Source organism: Hibiscus syriacus, unplaced genomic scaffold, assembly GCF_006381635.1.
Source record: "Hibiscus syriacus cultivar Baekdansim isolate YM2019G1 unplaced genomic scaffold, ASM638163v2 tig00020637_pilon, whole genome shotgun sequence".
Taxonomy (NCBI): Eukaryota; Viridiplantae; Streptophyta; class Magnoliopsida; order Malvales; family Malvaceae; genus Hibiscus; species Hibiscus syriacus.
This window is the reverse complement of record NW_024062498.1, coordinates 63,507-88,554: the sequence shown is the minus strand read 5'-3', so window position 1 is coordinate 88,554 and position 25,048 is coordinate 63,507. Positions and strand designations below refer to the sequence as shown.

Genomic DNA, 25,048 nt, shown 5'->3' with positions numbered 1-25,048 from the left:
ACTTTGATTTTAAATACTTAATAAATCATTATATTTTCTCAAAAAAATTCAATATTTCGACCCCTACCAATATTTGATACTGACTCTGTCTCTGTCAATCATCCAATATGCTCTACTTGAAGACCTGCTTTGTCACATTCAGTGAAGAAGAGCGATTTCTTACCAATTCCGAGTCTCCAGGTCTCCTTGCAGCAAATAATGACCACACACACACATATATAATATGATATAAACAATGTGATTGAAAGAAGATTCAAGAAATAATTACAGTTAAGCTCAATGAAGCTCAGACAAAATATTATCGAATTTACTGAGATCAATGAGATAATCCCATTTTTAGTTTAGTTCAATTATGACAAAAGCATCAACTCATTAATTTTTCTGATCTCCCAAGGATATATTACATCAAAGACATGGAGCCCCAACCCAAACGTGTTAGAGTAACATTTACCAAAAAAAATGATTAAAAAAATAATAATAATAACATTACTACATACAAAAGGTGACGAAATCAAGAACAAAGAAAAGCAGTTGTGGCACTCTAACATGCTTCTCCTACTTCAGGCAATCGATTTAACTACAGCGGAATCGCCTCTCCCTCTCTAAACCTTTCGCAGCGGTAAGCAGCCGAGCATAAAACAAGCACACTCCGGAATGGAATCAAATAGCATAGGATTTTGATTACTCAAGTTGCTGCTGCATTGTCTTCGAGGGAAAACATTCTTACGAGGAAAGTTGGAACTTGCCGCTAGGTTTTTTTCTTCTCCATCCCTGACAATTTCGGAAACAAGAACAGCATCAGGCCTTGGAATACAGGAAGCAGGCACAAGCAATTTATTCGAAGACTGCATCAGAGAAATGAAAAATAACTGAAAACTTACAAAGGCAATATAATATACGAAGGTCAACGCCGCTAGAACAATGAATGCGATTTGAAATACATTATACCTGTAATGCAAATAGGCCAAAAAATGTCAATGCATGCTTCATCTGCATAAAATTTGGAATTCAAATGGTTTAAAAACTCAATTATACAAGTATTTAATTCCACGAAGAGACTCCAATGTGTGGCCGAATATTTCCTGGGCAGCGGTTGCTTGAGCATAGAACCCAAATGCGGTGGAACAGAATTGTATGACACTGAAATTGCAAATGCAGATAAGATTTCATCAAATACTGTACACAATGCATGATTCCCTGATATAATTTTCAACAACCAAGCACAAACCTAGAAATTCAACGTGTTCTAATAAGAGATACCTCGAGATAACATAGAAATAAGACGGAATACATTAGCTAAGTCACCAACCTTATTGAGCACAAAAGAATAAGTCCCACATTGAACAGAAAAGAGTTCATTAAAGTAGCTCCCCACCTACAAAAAGGTCCAGTAAATATATGCCAGCCAGCTCATAGTTTTCTCAGAATAATTAACCAAAAGGCGGTCAACATAAGATACATTACTTCATAGGGTGAATTGTAATGAAAACTAATTTCAGACCAAGCATCATTGCACCAGCAATCACAGCAAGCAGAAGGTAAAAGCAAAAGAATGCAAATGCAGCAGTACCCAGAAGACCTGAAAAGAGAGAACATTGATCACCCATAATTCATATATTTTGAAAGCAGCAAACAGAACGTAAAACAGTATAGGAAGTACCCCATATATCGTCCAGCTTGATGAAAACCTCATTCAGGAAGGGAGAGAGTGGTGGATTGATCAGAAGGTTTATGACAATATGAGCAATTCAAGCCACCGAAACAATCAACCTAACAAATTGTCAAACAAAGGCATATTAGATAACTACTTTTAATACATTGGTGGTAACCTCATTCTTCAGAGAAAGACTAACAGTTTTATCCTTTTTTTCAAAGGATAGAAGCAATATATTTCTCTTTGGTGCATATATAGGGCTTGCACTTTGAATACATGTTATAGCCTCCTTTTTTCATTTACGTGAAGCGCCGTCTTCCAAACAGTGTGATGCAAAATATACAAACTCCATAGCTAATTAACAACACAAAATGCATGGTGTAAGCACTCACCCTAGGATTCCCAAAACAAGTTTTGCCAAGTATCCAAGAACAGTCAAGGCCCAGGAAGTTTCCGCCTGAATTGTCATAGCAAGGGAGTTAATACAAGAATATTGAGAGAGAGAGGAGGGCGGTGGGGGGGGGGAAGAAAAGGTGGGGACATAGGGTATAGGACCGTAATCAAGTGTCATGCCAACACAAAGTTCCCAAGTTATTTTAGATACCTTTTCTCCTTGAGGGTACATCTCTTCCAAAAGTTTTACATCTTCTTCTAGCTGAAGCAACTCCTGCACATTTAATCCAGAATGTAAATAGCCACAAGTAATTAACAATAATAAATATGTGGAAACATCAAGTGACAACTACTTTTATCACTCATACCCCTAAAATCCTGTATTAACTTCAACTCTTACCAAGCAACTGCTAAAAACACTGCCACGAAGTAATACAGTGATTGAAATATAACTAAGCTTTAGATTCATAAAGATTACAGCAGAAGCCAATTATTGAATATTCTAATATTTCAACCCAAAAGGGGAACTTAGTAAACAGATAACATTAGTAGTAGAGGGGCCTACAACTCATGACTAAAGTTGGTTTGGACAAAATGGTTATTCTCATAGAGACTGGAAATAGATTTCGGAGATAAATGTAAGTGTAGGATGTCAATAACATACCTTTTCCACAGCTTTAACATTTTTACGCCACTTTCTACCCTTAGAGCCACTTTTTTCTTCCTGGCGAAGGTCATCAGCTGCTTTCTTCACTTCTCCTGCCCTTTTACCAAGTTCAGTTGCTTCCTACAGTATTGATTAAAATTATGGCCATGAGCTATTACAACATTATCTGAAAATATCGATACTGTTTTCCAAATCTAGTTGTTATGGCATTATCATAAGCAATAAAAAGGAGGGGACCTTAATATATTGTGAGCGAGTGATAACAGCCTTCGGACGGTGTATAAATGCAGCAATAAGCCCAAGGGGCAAAGAAGCAATACCTACACCACCAAATATCTGTCGAGAAATTTTGTGATGTAAGCAATATATTCTACCAAAAGAAAAGTCAACATTGACTAGAACTCCTAACCAAATTCTAAACAGATCTAATATGGATATTAGCAAGAAGTTCAATACCGAGAAAAGTACTGATCCAACAATCGTTGCAAGAGCGACGACATATTCTGGAAAGGTAGTACACATAGTCCATGTTTTCTCTGATGAAGCATTTGCAGTATATGCAGAGCACTGTAACCAAAGAGAAAATAAGGAAAAGGAAGTTAAACCGATGAGCTTAAAGAAACTAAGTAAAAAGCTGCAATATTCTACAAGAATAAAGAAAGGATAACACTGCATCGTCAATGGGGAAAATAATAACTAACCGCATGAGCTCCGCTGCCACCAATACATGGCTGGCCGCTAGAAAAGTCCCAATTACTTGTGAAATCAGTAGTGGCAGAAGACAAGTGCCTAACACTAAAATCCACCTATCCAACTAGCCCTGATATGGCATAAAAAGGGATAAAATCATTGGTATGCCGTACGCCAGCTAAATAAAATTGATAAGCAACACACTCGCAATCAACAAATTCAAAAAAGCAATTTGCTTAGTTCTACCAGGCCTGGCTATGTAGAACTTTTTCTTCTTTTGGCTAAGATCTTCTGATTGTAAAAGCACCTTTAATCAAAATTCGATTTAGGAGCATTAACAGAACAGTACAGTGATCAATATTGCTCCTATTCCTAAATTAACATTCACCTCAATTGCTCAATATTTCCATGGCAAGGAAAACAAAATACCGATCAAAGAAAAAACGAAACTAAAATGGATAAAAAAAGGGGACAAAATGAAAACCAACCATATAGAATTCCAAGCAAGAGAGCACAAACAATTGCCGTTGTCACAACCCATATCAACGCGCTCTTTATCCGTTTCCCCATACTCCTGCAACCAAAACCAAATGGGTCAAACATTTTTCTTCAAAAAAAAAATAGAGAAATACATCAATGCTATCAATGAATCATAACAATCAAACTCATACAAGCACACACTTGTCCTGGTCTCCTTCGTAGTAGAACATAGCGAAGGGGATTACGAAAAAAACGAGCACAGCATCGATGATATAAACTGCGAGCCAAAGCTCTTTCATAGGCAAGGTGAGATTACACGCGCCATTGTATATCGCGTGCCGACACGCCTGCCGGTTGGCGACATCAGCCGGTAACATGAGTATTGAAATGCCAGCGATGAAGAGACCAAAAACGACGACGAATTTGGGGAAATACGCTTGGTTAGCGTCGTACGAGTGCTGGTAATTGATAAGGAGGTTGAACAACAACACTAACACGCATACGATTACGGCGACGATCACCAGAGCGAGATTGAAATCGCCCATCGCTTCAAAGCTATCGAATCGAATCAAACCAGCGTTTTGTTTGTAACTCTTCAATTTTTGAATTTCAAATTTTGCAGATCGGATCTAAGCTTTTTCTTGAAAGTATCTTTGTTTTGAAAAAGGAAAGGGGGGGGGGGAGGTTGAGTCCGGAGACGGTGAAGTGGTTTGTTGAATTTTGGAGTATTTTCTACGTGTTGGAAGACAAAATGACTTTTTTATCCTGAAATGAACTTGTTAATGGCGGGATAAAATGCTTGTGGAATGGAGTTTAATGTAAAATAAGCTAAAGTACTAAACCAGGTTGTCTCCAATGAAACAATAAAGCATTGTTGTTGGTTTGATAAACTGAATGGTTAAACAAATTGAAATTTCTTCCTCATTTATTTAATATTTATGCTCTAACAGACTAACTCAAACGACACAAATATAGGACAAACCACTTGGCGGATTGAGTTTCCTTATGTTTACGGGTAAATTACAAATTCTATCATTTAACTTTAACGTTATTTCTGTTTTCATCACTAAATTTTAAAAAAATTAATTTGATCACACAACTTTACCAAGCGAGTTTAACGTGAGTGTCGCAACCGTCTTTCGGTTGGACCCCGGAATTGGGTTTCGACTTAGGAAAATGTGGATTGGAGTCGCCACCGATCATTTATTTAAAACAAATGGGTTGATCGGGTACCCTATTTCTTACCTGATCTGCGTCTTTCCAAAGATGTGTCGGGTTCGGGAGTCAGTTACGGTCAAGGAAGGATTAGCACCCTTGAACCGTCCTTTCGGTACTACGTAATTTCCAGTTGTCTTTGATTAAGAAAATTACAAGTTAAATTAAAAGGTAAAATTTGATCCGAATTACTTACCCTTAATGAATTTACGGAAATACCCTTAAAAATAAGATTTAAAAAGAAAATAATAATAATAAAAGAAAGTAACAAAACTAAAGAGTAAACCAAGGAAATAAATGAAACCAATAATAATAAACATAAAATAATTGGATGAAAAAAAATGAAATTGAATAAAATAAAATAAATAAAGATAAAATATATATACAAAAAGAATAAAAAAGGTAAAGTGTTTTTTTTTAAAAGAAAAATAATAATAAGAGGAAAAAAATTAAAAATATAATGAAAATAAATAAATAGTATAAATAAAATAATAAAAAATATATATATAAAAATATAAAAATGTATGTATAATATAATAAAATACTAAATAGTAATAATAATAATAAATAAATGAAAAATAAATATACATATAATATTAACTAAAAAATAGTAATCATAGAACTATAAAATAAAATAAAGTAAGAATATATATATATAACGTTAGGAAATATAGTAAAAAACATAGTAAATAAGTAAACATAGATAAAAAAATAATATATATATATATATATATATATATAATAATAATAGGAAAATAATATAATATAACGCAAAGAAAAATGAAAAAAATTTATAATAAATAAATAAATAAAATATAATTAAATATATACATATATGCATATAAATAATAAGGGTTAAATTAAAATAAAAAATGAATTAGGGGTCAAAATTAAAAGCCAATCGAAGAAAAAAACGACAAAACACGCGGATCCACACGACCCGTTTATAAAAATCCAAATAGTTTTTCAAAAACACAAGCCTCGGGGACTAGATCTACAAAAATAGATCTCGAAAATGCCCCCGTTCATCGGCCAAAAACATTTCTCTCAGTTTTCTTTCGAAATCAAAACACAGCAAGGGTAAGGAAAAATAACATGCGAAGGTATGAACTTTACCTTTCAAAATATAAATGCTTCGAAAAATGGCTACGAGTTGCTTGTAATTTTTTGCTTGGTATTTCATATATCCTCCTCCTAATGTGTTACAATAGTGAGTTACAATGACTATTTATAATGCTTGTGGATCCTATCTTTAGGAGTTTAAATAACAGTAGAAACTCTATCCTATTTTTAGGAGTTTGAATCCTAGCAAAATTTTATCCTATTTTTAGGAGTTTGAATCCTAGTAGGACGAAAAGGTGTGTTGACAGCTGCCCCTCTTTTCCCATAGTCGTGTAACGAGGATAGGACAAAGATTAAAAGACACACTTTTCATTCAGTGGAGTTGAAAATTGACTCTGATGTTTTAATAACCCCCTGTCGAATTGAGTTACGGATGACTCCTCCATCGTGAAGTCGAGTTCATCTTGAAATAATATGAAATTGAAGCCGTAGTTCGGAATTTGAATCAGCACGTGGCTTCCCGTTGCCCTTCGGTCTTCTTCTCGGTTTAAAGACCTTGGATCAGAATCGAACTCAAAAATCTTCATTGACAGATAGCTTTTTCTTGACTTAAGCTATGCTGCTTGAAAATGGTTGCTTTTCACTCAGGCATGGCTAACCCAGGTCCTCTTCTCGACTTGAAAACCTCGACTGCAACCAGAAAGTAGTGCGATTGATGTGTCATCGAGCTGAATAGAATCAAACTCGACAATTTTGATGGCAGATAACCCTTCTATCCTTGAGTTATGTTGTAAATGATGTGCCTTGGAGCTGAGCGTAGTCGAACTCGAAGGTCTTTGTTGACAGATAATCCTTCTTTGAGTTGGATATCCCTCGTCGTGAAGTTGAAATCCAATCTAAAGATGGATTATGCTTGTGTGCACGATTCCCTTCGTCGTGAAGTTGAAACCGCGGGTGGCCCCTTCGTCGTGAAGTTGAGCCTGGAATTGGATATCCTTCGTCGTGAAGTTGAAATCCAAGTAAGTAGCATTGTTCCAAGTCCAATATCCTCCGTCGTGAAGTTGAAATTGGCTCTGGAATCGGGAAATTGTTTGTTGACAACCAGCCGTCCCTTCGTTGTGAAGTTGAACTTGTGTTGTCTCGAGTCCAATATCCTTTGTTGTGAAGTTGAAATTGGCTCCGAAATTGGGAAATTGTTTGTTGACAACCAGCGGTCTCTTCGTCGTGAAGTTGAACTTGCGTTGTCTCGAGTCCAATATCCTTCGCTATGAAGTTGAAATTGGCTCTGAAATTGGGAAGTTGTTTGTTGACAACCAGCGGTCCCTTCGTTGTGAAGTTGAACTTGCGTTGTATGGAGTCCAGTATCCTTCGTTGTGAAGTTGAAATTGGCTTTGAAATTGAGAAGTTGTTTGTTGACAACCAGAGGTCCCTTCGTCGTGAAGTTGAACTTGCGTTGTCTAGAGTCCAATATCCTTCGTTGTGAATTTGAAATTGGCTCCGAAATTGTTTGTTGACAACCAGCGGTCCCTTCGTCGTGAAGTTGAACTTGCGTTGTCTGGAGTCCAATATCTTTCGCTGTGAAGTTGAAATTGGCTCCGAAATTGGGAAATTGTTTGTTGACAACCAGCGGTCCCTTCGTCGTGAAGTTGAACTTGCGTTGTCTCGAGTCCAATATCCTTCGCTGTGAAGTTGAAATTGGCTCTGAAATTGGGAAGTTGTTTGTTGACAACCAGCGGTCCCTTCGTCGTGAAGTTGAACTTGCGTTGTCTGGAGTCCAATATCCTTCTTTGTGAAGTTGAAATTGGCTCTGAAATTGAGAAGTTGTTTGTTGACAACCAGCGGTCCCTTCATCGTGAAGTTGAACTTGCGTTGTCTGGAGTCCAATATCTTTCGCTGTGAAGTTGAAATTGGCTCCGAAATTGGGAAATTGTTTATTGACAACCAGCGGTCCCTTCGTCATGAAGTTGAACTTGCGTTGTCTTGAGTCCAATATCCTTTGCTGTGAAGTTGAAATTGGCTCTGAAATTGGGAAATTGTTTATTGACAACCAGCGGTCCCTTCGTCGTGAAGTTGAACTTGCGTTGTCTGGAGTCCAATATCTTTCGATGTGAAGTTGAAATTGGCTCTGAAATTGGGAAATTGTTTATTGACAACCAGCGGTCCCTTCGTCATGAAGTTGAACTTGCGTTGTCTTGAGTCCAATATCCTTTGCTGTGAAGTTGAAATTGGCTCTGAAATTGGGAAATTGTTTATTGACAACCAGCGGTCCCTTCGTCGTGAAGTTGAACTTGCGTTGTCTGGAGTCCAATATCCTTCGTTGTGAAGTTGAAATTGGCTCTGAAATTGAGAAGTTGTTTGTTGACAACCATCAGTCCATTCGTCGTGAAGTTGAACTTGCGTTGTCTGAAGTCCAATATCCTTCGCTGTGAAGTTGAAATTGGCTCTGAATTTGGGAAGTTGTTTGTTGACAACCAGCCATCCCTTCGTTGTGAAGTTGAACTTGTGTTGTCTCGAGTGGCACGATATCCTTCGTCGTGGAGTTGAAATCGCAGATAGCCACTTCGTTGTGAAGTTGAGCCTTGACTTGAATATCCTTCGTCGTGAAGTTGAAATCCAAGTATTGTATGTTGCGGGTGGACACAATTCCCTTCGCCGTGAAGTTGAAACCGTGGAGACCCCTTTATTGTAAAGTTTGGCTTTGAGCTAGATATCATTCGTCGTGAAGTTGAAATCCACTTTCGAGTAAATTGTGTTATTTCGAGAGAAACTTTCAATCTGTCGAGTTGGTCGAAGTGTAGCTTCTTGCTGCTGAGTTAAGCAACCAACATGAATCTTTAAAGGTGTTTTTGAATCGAGTATCCTTCGTCTTGAAGTTGAAACTTGACTCTAAAAGCTGCAAAAAATTATGTATATGGAAAATGATAAATATGATGCTCTAAAATGTATGCATAAGATGCATGTAACATGAATTGGTTATATTTTATCTCCTGAAAAAGGTCTGATAATTTGTATTAGGATGTTGAATCCCCAAATGATGCCCCAATATCAAAAAATACCCCAATATTTGATGTTGAATCTCCAAATATGCCCCAAATGTTCCTCATTTCTTGCTTCAGCATTGATTCTGAGCATGAGTTTTGTGTCTAAGAGTAACATGTCATTTACCAAGATCCACTCTAGAGAGACTGTCTTGTTTGAAAAAAATGTTTTTCTTTCTCTTTTATTTTCAAAGTTATGAAAATATCAATAAAGAGTTTCGAAAAATGTTTAATCAAAAGTTTTGAAAATATTGTCTCTTTCACAGTTTTACAATTAAGACGAATCATAAAACTAGAGTTCATTGGATATCAAATGTTTAATTACAATGTTAATCCTTCAATAAATTATAGCTATTTGACACGTGCCAAGATCAAAGCTATCTTTGGAAAATGGTTAAGTAAGGAAAGGATAAAAAGGTCTCATGTTATTGTGTTTGGTCAAAGGTTTGGCATTTGATGCTCAAAGGTTTGGCATTTGATGCTCAAAGGTTTGATAGGGTAGCTTGCATGCTCCTCTACTGGAAGTGTTCTCTGACTTCCAGCTTTCATAGTCACATTTGGATTGTGCGATGCCTTATCAAGGAATTTGTGTGATCGCCTCAGTTGCACAATTTTTATATTCGAGCCGTCTTTTCAGGTTTTCAACTCGAATCCTCCTTTGGTTTCAAGACGTTATTCAGGATTTACGTTTTGAACCCCCCTTTGTTATTTTTCTCTACCATGCATTAATTACATTGTTTTTTGCAAACAAAGATTAATCCTGATGGGCGAGATGAAATCTGAAGATATTCTCTTTTGTTTAGAAATCCATGTATGATTAGAAGGGACTTTAAAGGCACGTAATATAGGCCAGGGTTCATGGTTATGAAAGAAAAGGATAAATAGGCCCAAACAAGTGTTTCAGAGTGTTGAACCAAGGATCAATTCATTCTGATGCCTTCAATCTTGCTCAAAATGTTTCTCTCTCTTGATGCTCTATGATCTTCGAGTGAAGTGATTCAGTGATTCGGGAATGATTGTGCTTGATCAATCTCATAGTTTGAAGTTTGATGTACCATTTGTCTTTAAGGAATCTTTGCATGTGCTTTTTTGTCCCTTTTTCTTTTTGATTTTTGTTCTTTCTTTTTTTTGTTTTCTTTTTTTTTTGCTTCTTTTCTTTTTTGTTTTTGTCCTTTTTGTTCTGATTGAATCTTCGCACTTGGCATTTGGTTCACCTTTTGGTATCTCATCTGAATCAATGTCTTCGCTCATGTGAGCATATTTCTTCCACCTTGCCCCCCAATGTGGAGGGTGATCCTTGGTTAGGGTTGAATCAGAAGAAAAATACTACAGACTCAAAAGGGGACACAAGGGATATATTTTTTCTCCTGTTATGAAGGGATAAAGAAAGAAAGTCGTTCATCATTTCATACATGTAAATCTTCACAGAAGAGGTATCCCTAGGGGGATAGATTTTCAAGATTAATTCTATTCACATGAAAACAATGTAATTAATGTATGATAGAATTATTTCAAATGAATTCTTCTTCTTTTTTCCCAGATGTCTCAATGTTCAGGCTCCCCGCGAGATGCCCCAAGTTGGTTCTTTAGAAGAATGCTCATATTAAAATGAACAACTCAATGCCTTGGGTTTTAATGGTAAGAAAGGTTATTTTTGAGTCTAAAAAAGACTGTGGTGTGATCTTATTGACTCAAAGAAAGGTATGAGTGTATCAAAAAGATAAAGACAATGTTCAAGAATTTTTAAAGGAGGTAATGTCAAAATTTCGTCTTTTGGTAATGACCACGAGTTGTTTTGGGCAAAAAATCAAGGTATTTTATTCTAGGGTTTGAGACAGGGTAAGAAAGGTCTAATATTTCCATATGTCAAAAATCTATAATTCTTGAAGAATTAAAAGAATCATTAATTCATTTAATATTCGAAGAACTAAATATTAAAATTTGTTCAATTGCTCCACCTTAGAAAGCAGCATAAATTCAATCATTTAAAAGATTAAGCAAACATGAAAGATCAAAAACGTGTTCATACAAAACAATCCTCTAAGTGCAAATGGTATATGTCATGCCCCCTTCTTCGGAAAACGCCTTACAGTTTTTAGAGGAATGTTTGGGGCTTCTTATGTGGTAACAGCTAACAACTTCAACATCATAGCCCTTAAGATATGGGGATTCTTTTCTTAGATCATCCTGGCAGGCTTTGTCCTACAATCAGCTGATCAGGCTCCCACTGTATTATTTTCAGTTTTTTTCTTTTGATGTTACAATCTTGCTTCCATGTGGTGTCATGTGGTTAAAACCACTTCATCGAATCCTCCATGAAGAAATTTCATGTTTATGAAAATGCTTAAAAATGAAATGTAGATGCACAACGCAAAATGAAAAAAATGCATGAAATGTTCGAGGCGTTGATCCAGAAAAGTGCCCATTATTATAAATAATCCTTATTTCGACAAAAATGTTTTATCTTGTAAGAGACATAAAAACAATCAAAGGTACATTTGGACTAAATCCTCTAGACCCCGAACAACTTCCAGCAGGTTGACAAGTCTTCTGTTTTCATCTGTCACTGGTTGTATGCCTTGTTGGACCACTCCAGCTTCCCTTGCCAGGCTGTGTAGATGGCGAGCTGCCTTCTGTACTTGATCCAGGAAATCTCGGATGAATGCGTCTCTGGCCTTCACCCTTTGTTGTGCTTGCTGCCAATGGAAACGCCACTGCAAACCCCCATCGAAGGGCACTATCTGAAGCTCACTCGCTTGCTTTTTGAAGCTATTGTTTTACCATCTTTCTCATGTTGTTTCTCCAGATCAACCATTTGGATTCTCAGGCATTGGATTCTCAGGAGTTATCCTTGACTTTATCTTGGTACCCCTTTCTCAAGTCTTCAAGCTCAAAATAGACTCTTTTCTGCTCCCTTTCTAGTTTGTCTTCTCTATCTTTCTGAGAATCGAAATCTAGTTTCCATTGATAACGTTCAGCTTCAAGTTCCTTAACTCTCTGGTTCAGCTCATTATTCACAGCTTTAAACTCTGTCTTGACTATCTAAAGTTCAGAAGGGACATGCCTGAGATGTTCCTCCATGGTCCGGGTGTCTTCACAGTCTGGCATCGGGATGCTATCATTCTTTCTCAATCTTCGCCACTCCATATAATCCGGAGTAAGCATATCTCTGGCAGCCACGACATCCATCCGGGATACTTTCTTCCATGACTCGGCTGCCTCTTTGATCATCTTCTTATAATTATCACCGTGATACACAAACTCTGATGTAGATAATCCGTATGTTGCTGGGATAAACTGACGTGCCCCCATACTGTCTAAGTGCCAACAACAAAGCATACCCAACTGCACCCCAAAGTCTAAATAAGCTCATAGTGTTAGAATCCCCAAATCGAAAAAGAACATCACTGAGGAACAACCAGGGGGATCTCCAAGTAATATCCCGGTCCTGAAGATAAGTGAAGACCTTCATCCATTCTTCCTTCGAAGCGCCTTCATGCCATTTCATAGTGATGAACTCTCCCAATGGTGAATAGGTAGTGCTGAATCGGCGGTAGGCAACCCCGTTAGTCTTCTAGAAGTGGCTGTGAATCTAGACTTGAAGAAGCTGAACACATCCAATGAACCTTCCTCCACCAGTTCTTCTGCAATGATTAAGAGACCGAAAGGTCTCGGCTAAGATGGTCGGCGCTGGGTTGACTCGCCTTAGAAGTTGTTCAAATAGTTCTACTACGGCTGCGTCGATGCACCCCAAGGTCTTCAAAAAGATAATCAAACCGTACAGACCCAGTGCAAAAAGATCTATAGTCTTCCATTCATCAGGGTGGTTCTTCATTAGTTGCTTTATATGGATCCACTTGATTCATTCCCCGCTACCTTTGTGTCGGATTCGATCAGTCACCCACTTTTCATCAACCCTTGCAATCATGGCCAGTCCATTCTTAAAAGGCTGACCCTTGATATGTTTGATATATGCCTTCTCTAGTCTGATGCTTTCGCAGTGCAGTAGTGTGGTATACTCTTCGATAGTGGGCACCATGTCCTCCCGGTTAAAGGTGAAGCAACTATATCCTGGGTTCCAGAATTGAATCAATGCTCGGAGCAGGGGCTCATCAGTCTTGACATGAAGTAAGAGGGCAATATCACAATATTGTTGGCTGAACTTCTGCTTTCTGTCATTCTTCCAACTGTCCCAAATATTTCGCAACTCTTGGACATCATTCTGTTTCAGGCTGACAGAGGCATAGCTAACCAGCTCTGACACGTAGTTACCCTGAAGATTGTCTCCCTTCTCTTTCTGAGTCATCTCGGACTATAGTCGTGCCTCAGCGTTCTTAATCTCTTGTATTACAACACATTTGTCCATTAATTCAGATTATTTTGTGTGTAACAAACGCTTTTTAAGGATCAATAGCCTCTTGTTATGATGCAAATGCTAAAAAAACAAACACAAAGGCAGAAATGTTAGTAAAATAAATAAATAAATAAATAAATAAATGACGAAAGGAAAAACAAGACATGGTTAAGGTAAAAATATCCTAGGTTTCGAAAAATATGGTTTCGGGGTAGGCTCTAATTCTCCATGGTCTCCCAGTTTAGGTTCTAAAAACGGTACCCGAGTTCTCATTGCCGGTGCCCCCTTGGGCTTGCCAGACCCTTAGTCCTAAACCCATCACAGGCTTGTGTGGACTAAGTTAAACTCGAGGGGACACATTCTCTTATGCCCGCACGGTGAATAAATTCATACGAAGACATAAAAGCATATGAATCCCGAAGGCTACTTGCTAGGCCTGCACGGTGAATAAATTCACACGAAGGCGTCGCTTTCACCCCCACTTAAAATAGGGTTTGGAGCTCGGGTTTAGAGCCTTAGATGAAAAATCTTTAAGGGCTGAAATCATTAAAAAACGGTCAGTATAACTATTTACTCAAAAATATAATCAAAAGTAAGTAATAAGGATCGAAATGTTACCTTAAAATTTAAACTTACCCTTTTCATTAAAAAGACAACGGGAAATTACCTTAGCATGACTCACTTACCTGTCTCCCCAACGGAGTCGCCATGCTGTCGCAACCGTCTTTCGGTTGGGCCCCGGAATTGGGCTTCAACTTAGGAAAATATGGTTTGAGTCGCCACCGATCATTTATTTAAAACAAATGGGTTGATCGGATACCCTATTTCTTACCTGATCTGCGTCTTTCCAAAGATGTGTCGGGTTCGGGAGTCGGTTACGGTCAAGGAAGGATTAGCACCCTTGAACCGTCCTTTCGGTACTACGTAATTTCCAGTTTTCTTTGATTAAGAAAATTGCAAGTTAAATTAAAAGGTAAAATTTGATCCGAATTACTTACCCTTAATGAGTTTACGGAAATACCCTTAAAAATAAGATTTTAAAAGAAAATAATAATAATAATAAAAGAAAGTAACAAAACTAAAGAGTAAACCAAGGAAATAAATGAAACCAATAATAATAAACATAAAATAATTGGATGAAAAAATGAAATTGAATAAAATAAAATAAATAAAGATAAAATATATATACAAAAACAATAAAAAATGTAAAGTGTTTTTTTAAAAAAAGAAAAATAATAATAAGAGCAAAAAAACTAAAAATATAATGAAAATAAATAAATAGTATAAATAAAATAATAAAAAAAATATATAAAAATATAAAAATGTATGTATAATATAAAATACTAAATAGTATTAATAATAATAAATAAATGAAAAATAAATATATATATATTAACTAAAAAAATAGTAATCATAGAAATAAAATAAAATAAAGTAAGAATATATATATAACGTTAGAAAATATAGTAAAAAAACATAGTAAATAAGTAAACATAGATAAAAAATATATATATATATATATATATATATATATATATATGTATATATATATATATATGTATATATATATAATAGGAAAATAATATAATATAACGCAAAGAAAAATAAAAAAAAATTATAATAAATAAATAAATAAAATATAATTAAATATATACATATATACATATAAATAATAAGGGTTAAATTAAAATAAAAAATGAATTAGGGGTCAAAATTAAAAGTCAAACGAAGAAAAAAACGACAAAACACGCGGATCCACACGACCCGTTTATAAAAATCCGAATAGTTTTTAAAAAACACAAGTCTCGGGGACTAGATCTACAAAAATAGATCTCGAAAACGCCCCCGTTCATCGGCCAAAAACACTTCTCTCAGTTTTCTTTCGAAATCAAAACACATCAAGGGTAAGGAAAAATAACATGCGAATGTATGAACTTTACCTTTCAAAATATAAATGCTTCGAAAAATGGCTACGAGTTACCTGTAATTTTTTGCTTGGTATTTCGTATATCCTCCTCTTAATGTGTTACAATAGTGAGTTACAATGACTATTTATAATGCTTGTGGATCATATCTTTAGGAGTTTAAATAATAGTAGAACTCTATCCTATTTTTAGGAGTTTGAATCCTAACAAAATTCTATCATACTTTTAAGAGTTTGAATCCTAGTATGACGAAAAGGTGTGTTGACAGTGAGTTTTTTGGGTCACAAAAACACTAACAATCTCTATATTGATAAGAATTTCAAAATTACAATGAGTTTGAGATAAAAAAAATCCAAATCGATAAAAAGTTTAAATTAAATAAAAAAAAGCAAATTTTTACCTTGACAAACAAGTTTTCTACCTTAAGAATGTATTCATTATATTTGCCATGAAATTCCTTTATTAATCACCAATGAATGTAAATCGAGTCCAAGTCATGTCCATGCTTAGATGTACGAGATGACTTAATCTTCATATCAATTTCATTAAATCTCCGTAGATATCTAATTTTTTTCTATATCTGATATCGACAATAAAATACTATTGATAAACAATTCTATCGTTAACATTATTAATTTATGTGTCACGTTGAATTCTCTTTTGCTTCTTAAATTTGTTTTGCATATAAAATTAAACTCTATTATACTTTTTAGAATTGTTATTGTCTTATTAAATAGAAAATATATTTTTATCTGATACGAGAAACTAATAGTTGCATTGGCTAAAACAATTTAACCATGTAGAACATAAAATTTGATAACATTTCTCTATACTTTTGTCATAATTAGAAAACTTTTGAAATTTTTATAGCTTCACATTGACTTGGGTATTTTGAATCAAATAATTTTATATCTTAATTGTGTCAATACTGGTGACATTACAAGAATTATTTTCCCCTCAAAGAATAGCATACGAAGAGTCAAACTTTATACATCAGTCTCGATTGGGATTCATATGAAAACCGCTACTACAATAAAAATGTACTCTTCGCTTCTTATAAAGTCTTCAATAGAAGCAACTAGAAGTGCATCATCGTCGTAGTCTTTCACTACTACTACGTCAACTTATCAAATTTCTCTTATTATTTTCCCTTATGATTTGTGGCATCCCTTCAAGTTTCTATTATGCAGTCAATAGCACTTAATAAACACGTCACGAATAAAGTCTTTCTTTATGATAGTTGAATCCAGTAATGATATATTTCATCTTATCATATAAGTACATAAAATCATATATCTTATCAAGAACGAGAGTAAGGAGGTAACAAACAAAAATAATTAATTTAAATCTCCTAATCATATTTAACTTTTATGGTTTTAAAATCTAAGATAATTTATTTACAAATAGTTAAATGATTTTTTAAGCACACACCTTCATCCAAATGATAAAAATGAAGTCATTGTTTCATATGCAAATTGTTAATTAAGATTTTATTCATATAAATTCATTTAATATTCTTATGAAATTATTTTTTTATATGATAGTTATAAAGATTATATCTTTAAAATATACTTATCTCTTGTGATATTAAAGTTTAATAAGATTCCTTCTATATTTTTAAAGAAAATAAATTTAATTATCAAGAATTTTACTCCACGTTAATTTGAAAACTGGATTATTTCGAATCCATGAAATTGGAGTCACCACAAACCCTAGACAAAACGAATTCGTAAGAACTCGAGAATCAACAGTAATTAAGCGGGAAAAAAGGCTCCTAGACACCCTGGGGGGGGGGGGCATTGCTAAATATCAGCCTGTTCATATGAGCTAAAAGTAGGAAATGCCTAACTCAATTTCATTCTACCCAAATGAAAACAACAGAAAGTAATACGACACAACCCCCCAATTGTACAGTCCCAGCTAGCAATCCAATTACTCTTTGCCCACAGCTTGCAAGAGGAGGAGCAATTTCAGAAAGTAATACGAAACACCTCCAATCGTAGCGTACTGCAACTTTTCAGGCCCTTCCACTTCTGGGAAATCACTATCTGCAGAACGATTGAATCCGCCTGCCAACCACCCCAAGTTCTTATATCCTCCGTCGTATAGCTTCGAAGTCGCCATCATAGACCTAAGTACAAGAATATCATCAATTCACCATCCCAAAAAGAAGAAGAAGAAGAAGGAGGAGGAGGTGGCATGAAGCTTTTACCTCAGGCCTTCGCCGCATGCTACGAGCAGCTTAGCATCCTTGTCTTCGGAGACAGCGGTATCAACCTCTTGGACGAAATTAGGATTAATCATAGTAAAGTTTTGGCCAGTCCACAAGCCAATGTAGCCAAAATGAACCCATTTCTTCAAAAGAGTGATGGGGCTATTGTCCATGTCCTTGACGAAGAGTGGCACATGGAGTGACCCTTTAACATATGCCTTTTCTCGCTCCCACTGTGGTCTAATGTCCAGCAACTTGAAGCCATCGGAGTTCAGGGCTGTTGCTGCGTCCTTTGGCGGTATAGGCGTCACCTCACCCGACTGTATTAGCTGTTGGATACTGCTTGAAGCCGCGGTGTTGAGCCTAAAGGTTCTGGTTTTAGAGGATGTGAAGAAAGGTGGCTTCGGTTGCTTCAGCAACGATGACCGGAAGTGGTTCACTTGAACTGCCATTTTTTTTCCTATCCTAAAAAAATCAGGCGGCTCCGCTTGTTCACTTGTTTTTCTTTGTTTTCGCATGTTGGAGCCCACGACGTTATCTTCCAAATTTGAATTAATTGCATTAGAAGTCCTCAATTTATGGCTCAAATTTTAGACTGGTCTCAAATTTCAAAATATTCTAATTATTTCTTTTTTAATAGTATGTGGTGATTACAAAATCAAATTGTACAATATTTTCCCAATATTTATAATTTGATTCATGTATTTAAAATATATCTACGCCATATACAAATTGTTATTTAATACTCAAATGAATTGTTAAGTTGATGAAAATACTTAATTAAAACGATATTGATAGTTAGAAGACTCAATTAGAATATGACTAAATTATATGAAATAAAAGTAAAAAGATAAAAAAAATTCAATATAGTTGAGGGACTGAAAATAGACTTTGTCTGGACTGGAAAGAGATTATTTGTTTTTTAACATTGGCCCCTCGGGGGTTTGTGTTATTATGAAATTGACCCACAAAAACTGTTGGTCACATTGGGCCATGAAAGCATAGAAAAGTTAAGCCTGCAATAGTTTGATAATGGGCCTAAGGCGGTTAACCAAGCTTTGCCTGTCCCATTCGGAGCAATGGCTTTCTTATCTTTGGTGAGGTTACAAAACGATGCGAAACCCAGAAGGAAGAAAAGTAAAAGGAAATCTATAGCAGGGGGAAGAAGAGAGAAGAGGAGAAAAAGTGAAGAATGGGTGTTGATTATTACAAGATTCTTCAGGTCGATCGGAATGCAAAAGATGAAGATTTGAAGAAAGCTTATCGCAAACTGGCTATGAAGTGGCATCCCGATAAGAATCCCAATAACAAGAAAGAAGCTGAAGCCAAATTTAAGCAAATCTCGGAAGCTTACGATGTAGAAGACTTTCTTTTTTATTTACATTTTTGTTGCCTTCTTCTTTCTCTCTTTATTTTTGGTTAAACGAATTTAAATATTCGATTGATTTTAGGTTTTGAGTGATCCCCAAAAGCGAGCAGTTTATGATCAGTATGGAGAAGAAGGGTTAAAAGGCCAGGTGCCACCTCCCGGGGCGGGGGGTTTTCCAGGCGGGGCAGATGGGGGTCCGACGATGTTCCGCTTCAATACTCGGAGCCCCGACGATATTTTCTCGGAGTTTTTCGGGTTTTCGAGCCCGTTTGGGGATATGGGTGGGTCACGTGCGGGGGCATCAGGATTCCCCAGGGGCATGTTTGGGGAAGATATATTCGGTTCATTTAGGGGTGGACATGGACATGGACATGGACATGGAGATGGTTCAATTCCCCGAAAAGGTCCCCCAATTGAACGAACATTGGCTTGCAGCTTGGAGGATTTGTATAAAGGGACTACCAAGAAGATGAAGATTTCTAGGGATGTTTCTGATCCTAGCGGGTAACCCCTTTCTTTAGGGATTAGAGCTTTTCTTTTTCAAATTTCAATATGCTTTAGTTTTTTCGTGGATACTAAATTTTCAGCTGGATTCAAGCTGTAGAGCTAAATTCAATTTGTATTAACTTTGAATGTTGCTTGTAATTAGTGAAAACATCAGTGATTGAATGGCATGAAAGGTTTTTAGGCATAACTGAAAAAAACAGTTAACATTTACAAGGTGCTTGCATATGAGTTTAGGTTGCAAAGGACATTTACAGAAGCTGCCAAGTTTGACTTTTTTTCCTGCCAAAAGTTACTTTATTATTGCTAGGATAAATGGACTTTAATCATTTGAAATGACTGGATGTTTCTTTAATGATAGCCGCTTTTGCATGCCAGTCTAGAGCTGAAAAGATGTTCTCTGTTTTGGTTATCATGATTGTTTCCTGCTATCTTGGTGCTCCTTCCTCGCCATTTTGCTTCAGTTCTACCAGATCATCTATCGATCGGATGTCTCTTTGATAGTAGACCTGATGGAATTTCCTAGACCCAAATGTATATAAGTTTAATTTACCATGTGAACTAAACTTTAGAAATCTGAAAGTTTGCATGTTACCGAGTGCTAATTAGTTTAAAACAGTGAGACTGTCAACTTTCTCCTGAACAATGCTGTCATGGTGTGCGCCTAGATGCTCCTGCACCTAGATGCGCCTTCACCTTAGCATTATTCAACAAAAGAGCCTCAGACCCTTTCAGGTCAGGCCCATTTTTTCAAGCTCACCCTAGTGTGCATAGCTTTCTTGTAAGGCGATTGGCATAAAATGGCCTTTTGCCTGATTGAATCTCTCTTCAATTTCTTTTTTTCATTTGATATGCCTTTATTTGTAAGACATATAATATCATACTCTATACTCGGTAATATTTGAGCATTCAACAGAAAACATTGACCATGAGGGATTTAAGGCAATAATGCATATTGACCAATAAAAAATTGCATGTTCTGTTGATGAGCTCGACAATAGATTAGAGTTTATTAAGCTTTATATATATTACAAAAGGGCTAGCGCCCTTTTTGCGCCTTGTGCCTTAAGGCAATATAAGGGTTTAACCGTTTAAACAATTAGTGTGCGCTTTGCACCCTTGACAACATTGCTTCTAGGTATTTTATTATAAGACTCGGTCAAACTATGGTGGGTGAAGTTCCAATTTTTAACCATATTTATTTGGTAATAATGCCATTGTTTCAGGAAAGTGTCGATTTTTTCATTTACTTTAAAACTGTGATTTTGTTTCCTGTTACAGAAGATCTACTACAGTGGAGGAAATTCTCACTATTGAGATTAAGCCTGGGTGGAAAAAAGGTACAAAAATCACTTTTCCAGAAAAGGGAAATGAGCAGCGAGGAGTTATTCCTTCTGACCTTGTTTTCATCATTGATGAGAAGCCTCACAGTCTATTCAAGAGGGATGGCAATGACCTTATTGTTACTCAGAAGATCTCTCTAGTTGAAGCCCTAACTGGATATACAGCACAGCTGACAACCCTAGATGGACGGAGTCTGACTGTCCCAATTAACAACATCATCAGTCCAACCTATGAGGAAGTTGTTAAAGGGGAGGGGATGCCCATTCCTAAGGAACCTTCCAAGAAAGGAAATTTGAAAATCAAATTCAACATCAAGTTCCCCACAAAGCTTACAGTGGAACAGAAAACTGGCCTGAAGCGGTTAATATCATCTCCCTAATAGTCAGTGGTAGCCCTCACTACCATCAGCCAACTTGTGTGTGTTTACATTTGTTTTTACTTTTATTATTGAAAAGGAAGTTCATGTGTTCAGAACTGGGATATCATAACGGTTATCTAGGTGTTGGTAGATTATTTTTGCACGTTTTCAGTTGATGTTTTTCCCCTTTAAATCTTGCTGTTGAGTGGCCTTTGTATAATTTGGCTCAAATCTTCCTTATTTCACTTTTGGCAAGTCTTTTGGTCATTTGTTGAGTGTACTTTACCACTCTTTTGTTATGGAGAAAGTGAATTGGATGGTAAGAAGCGGCTCAAATTGGGGCCAGCTTTATCTATGAACAAGGAAAGCAATAAGTTATGCATTACAGTTGAAACCAGGTCGATGATGAATCGTGTTTCACTGCAGACTAAGCGCGTAAAGTGAACGGTGGAAAGAGTTGAATGGTTCGTCTTCTTCTTTTAGCTGATGGAGTTTCAGGTGCAACATATGCAAAATAGAAATCTGAATTCTGAATATGCAGTTAAAGGGGAAGCATGTATGATTTGGTGATTGGCATACCCTTGTTTTGAGTTTGGGAACATGTGTGCATATATCATTTGGTCAAATTGCCATCAACGGACCACCTAGGGATGGCAAACGGGCGGGTCGGGTGCGGATACCCCCTCTCTCATCCCCATACCTACCTAATATTTTTCAATCTACCACTCGCTCACCACCCATGATGGGTACAAATTTTCAAATCTACACCCGCCCAAGCGGGTATATTTTCAAATCCATCTCCACACCCACTACCCACTAGTGACGTACCCGTCTAGACCCGCCTGACAGCAAACTTAAGTTATACATAAACAACAAACATAAAAAAAACATGTCCATTAAGAAACATAATAAAATAATCCAAGGATTATCTAAGTTAAGTGTTAATATATATATTAAAATACATAAAACACTATAATAAATGACATAATTAAAGTCTAGAAACATAAATGACAAACACATAATGTTTTTGTTCTTTGGCACAACATTAAAAAAATTTCAGGCAATATTTGTGATATATAATACTCCAGTATTACAATCATCATTCTCTATTTCCTCCAACTGAGAGTGCTTCAATTTAAATTCACTACTACCTACATATATAATAGAAAGTAAAACTAATATAAGTTAGTAACTAAACTTTAATAAGATAATTAAGCACAATTTGACAATTAATATAAACTAAATAATAATATTACCTTTAATATCGGCCCAAAGCCAATTTTGAGCATACATTAATGCTTCAATCGTCTCCGGAAGTAGTCGACTACGATAAGGACCAATTACTCTTCCACCTATACTGAATGCAGATTTTGATGGGACAGTGGAGACAGGAATGCCCAAAATATCCTTTGCTATTTGTTGGAGAGTTGGATAAATTACATGTTATATCTTATATAATATTAGAATTTATAAATTAGTCTCTAAAATTACACCTAAATTCATAATGGTCCAAAATTTAATGGATATTTAGCTGGGCGGGCGGATGTGGGGCGGGCGGATGCGGGGCGGGGTAATGTCTCAAACCCACCCCCAACCACCACCCGCGACGGGTATCACTTTCTAAATCCACACCCGCCCACTACCCGCTAAAATTATACTCATCCCCGCCCCAATTGGAGCGGATACGGTGCGGAATCCACGAAACTGTACCTGTTTGCCATCCCTAGGACCACCATCTCTAAGGGAGGCTTTATTTTGTTTGTGATGTTATTTTAAATAAAATAATTACTATAGTAAACCTATAAGCTAAACCCCCGAACAGTGAATTTTACACCAGCAAATTAGTTGACTTTTATAATTAAATTAAATTGAAACAAGTTTAAATTTAAATTAACTAGAATTGTTCATATCTTGGGGTGGGAGGGTTGAATCGAGGGGATCTTCAATCTTCTTGTTAATGTAAAATAGTAAGTAATCAATCTCCTTCCTTTTCTGGAACATGGAGATTCTCGCCATAAGAGTTCAAACAAGGAACCTCTGTGAAATGCGACAGCTAAAAGACATATTAAGGCACCCATTAATCCCAATATCCTATCAATCTATTCATAGTGCTTATCGCTACCTTCATATATACTTTCTTTGGTTCCCAACTGTTTTCTGTCTCCCTCCTACCTCCCAACACAATCGAGCCACTGTCTCCACAATGCGTCGTCCAAGTCACTCTGATGGTTCCAAGGAACGCCTGAGATGGACTCAAGAACTCCATGATCGATTCGAAGAAGCTGTTAACCAGCTAGGAGGTCCAGATAGTAAGTCATTTTATCTATTCCCTCTCTTTGGTTTTGTGGTGGATGATGTTTATGTGAGTTGTTCTTGTCAGGGGCCACGCCTAAGGGAATTCTCAAGGCTATGGGCGTTGATGGTCTTACCATTTACCATGTCAAAAGTCACTTGACAGGATGTTAAAGTTTGTTCCAGAAACAAATACTAGTACGTTCAATGAACCTTAGTCTTTCTCTTTCATTAACATTGATGTTAGGAAATGAAGCAACTAATCCATAGAAATTTGATATCATGTTGTTCTTTTAACCGCAGAATGCAAGTTTGAGAGGAGAAATATTTCAGAAATACTGCCTAATTTTGGTACAACATCGTGAGTTATCGTTTCTTTTTCTGGGGAGAATCCTTAAATATTTGTATCATTATATGTATATATTCACTCTGATTATTTGCTTGCCCTGTCCTTGCTTTGGTTAAAGAGCTGCACAGCTTAATGAAGCATTGTTATTGCATATGGAAGCACAAAGAAAACAAGGGGATGATAAACTCGAGGTATTTGCCTATCACCATGCATAAGAGCAAACCTTTTAGATTACCCTCTTCGTTTAACACTTTCTTAATTTATATCTCAAGGTTCGAAGGAATTTGAAGATCAAGATTGAAGCACAGACGAGATATTTCAAAAGAATTTCAGGTGGGGACCATAGGAACCGAGTCACCCCAACAAAAGTTACCAAATCATCGCCTCCCGTATCATTGCCTTTGCTATGTGAGGAATCTGAGTCCAACATAAAGGATTCCGAAGCCGATTCCGAGGCTGGAATAGTGGAAGATAACTCGGCATCATCATCGTCAATATACGCATTTGCATCATCATTCCACCCAGATGCCTATGAATACAATGATCCAAACATGCAAGAAAGACTTTCCTACACTGCTAATGATATCAGCGTCTTTCCGTGGAATTTTGCGGTTTGCTCATCATCCTTGGTGCCCAGCTTTATGTGAATCCTGGCTTGCATTGCATAGACGATATAAATTCGTATGATAAACCAATGACCATATCATGTTTAGCATCACAGAGATGCTGCTTCATTATTTGGTAATAAGAGGGTGATGTGGTATATAAATGTAGAACATATATTTGCTCATATATGGTATTTAGAATAAGGAATAATATCGAATATGGTACATGGAATTCTACAGCAATTTCTCATAGTAAAAGGGGAGATTCTTCATCATTTTCTGAGCCCCGCAATACCTACACTTACATCTTGAAGTCAAACGCACTATAAAGCCTCAAGTAGACATGATTCACCAAAATATAACATCCTGAGAGGAAGAATTTTTATCTGTACATTATAAAATTTGATGAAAATCAGGTACATAAGGCTTACCTTTGGATTTGAAAATCTTCTTTCAAAGGAGTTGAGGTTTGAATAATAAAATTATAGTTTTATATTTTATTTCATACTACCTTTGTGATACGATGTATAATAGGTT

General features: G+C 36.3%; 2 protein-coding genes and 2 pseudogenes across 3 annotated transcripts; 2 read left to right on the top strand and 2 right to left on the bottom strand.

Annotated features, from left to right (window-relative positions):
• Positions 1–699: 699 nt before the first annotated feature.
• On the bottom strand, positions 700–4,502 carry LOC120209864 (annotated as a pseudogene).
• Positions 4,503–17,383: 12,881 nt separating this feature from the next.
• LOC120209863 (rhodanese-like domain-containing protein 10) lies at positions 17,384–18,168 on the bottom strand. The gene is made up of 2 exons (XM_039208752.1): positions 17,691–18,168; positions 17,384–17,609 (listed from the first exon to the last, which is right to left on the bottom strand). Exons 1-2 carry the CDS (start codon positions 18,140–18,142, stop codon positions 17,411–17,413), a joined length of 651 nt encoding a protein of 216 aa, XP_039064683.1. The 5' UTR covers positions 18,143–18,168; the 3' UTR covers positions 17,384–17,410.
• Positions 18,169–18,783: 615 nt separating this feature from the next.
• On the top strand, positions 18,784–21,663 carry LOC120209860 (dnaJ homolog subfamily B member 13-like). Of its 2 annotated transcripts, XM_039208751.1 has the most exons (4): positions 18,784–19,047; positions 19,142–19,563; positions 20,845–21,324; positions 21,574–21,663. In XM_039208751.1, exons 1-3 carry the CDS (start codon positions 18,883–18,885, stop codon positions 21,284–21,286), a joined length of 1,029 nt encoding a protein of 342 aa, XP_039064682.1. In that variant the 5' UTR covers positions 18,784–18,882; the 3' UTR covers positions 21,287–21,324; positions 21,574–21,663. The 2 variants fall into 2 exon arrangements, with proteins under 2 accessions (XP_039064682.1, XP_039064681.1); XM_039208750.1 differs by lacking the exon at positions 21,574–21,663 and having other exon boundaries at positions 20,845–21,441.
• A 1,740-nt stretch (positions 21,664–23,403) lies between these two features.
• LOC120209862 lies at positions 23,404–24,553 on the top strand (annotated as a pseudogene).
• The last annotated feature ends 495 nt before the right edge of the window (positions 24,554–25,048 follow it).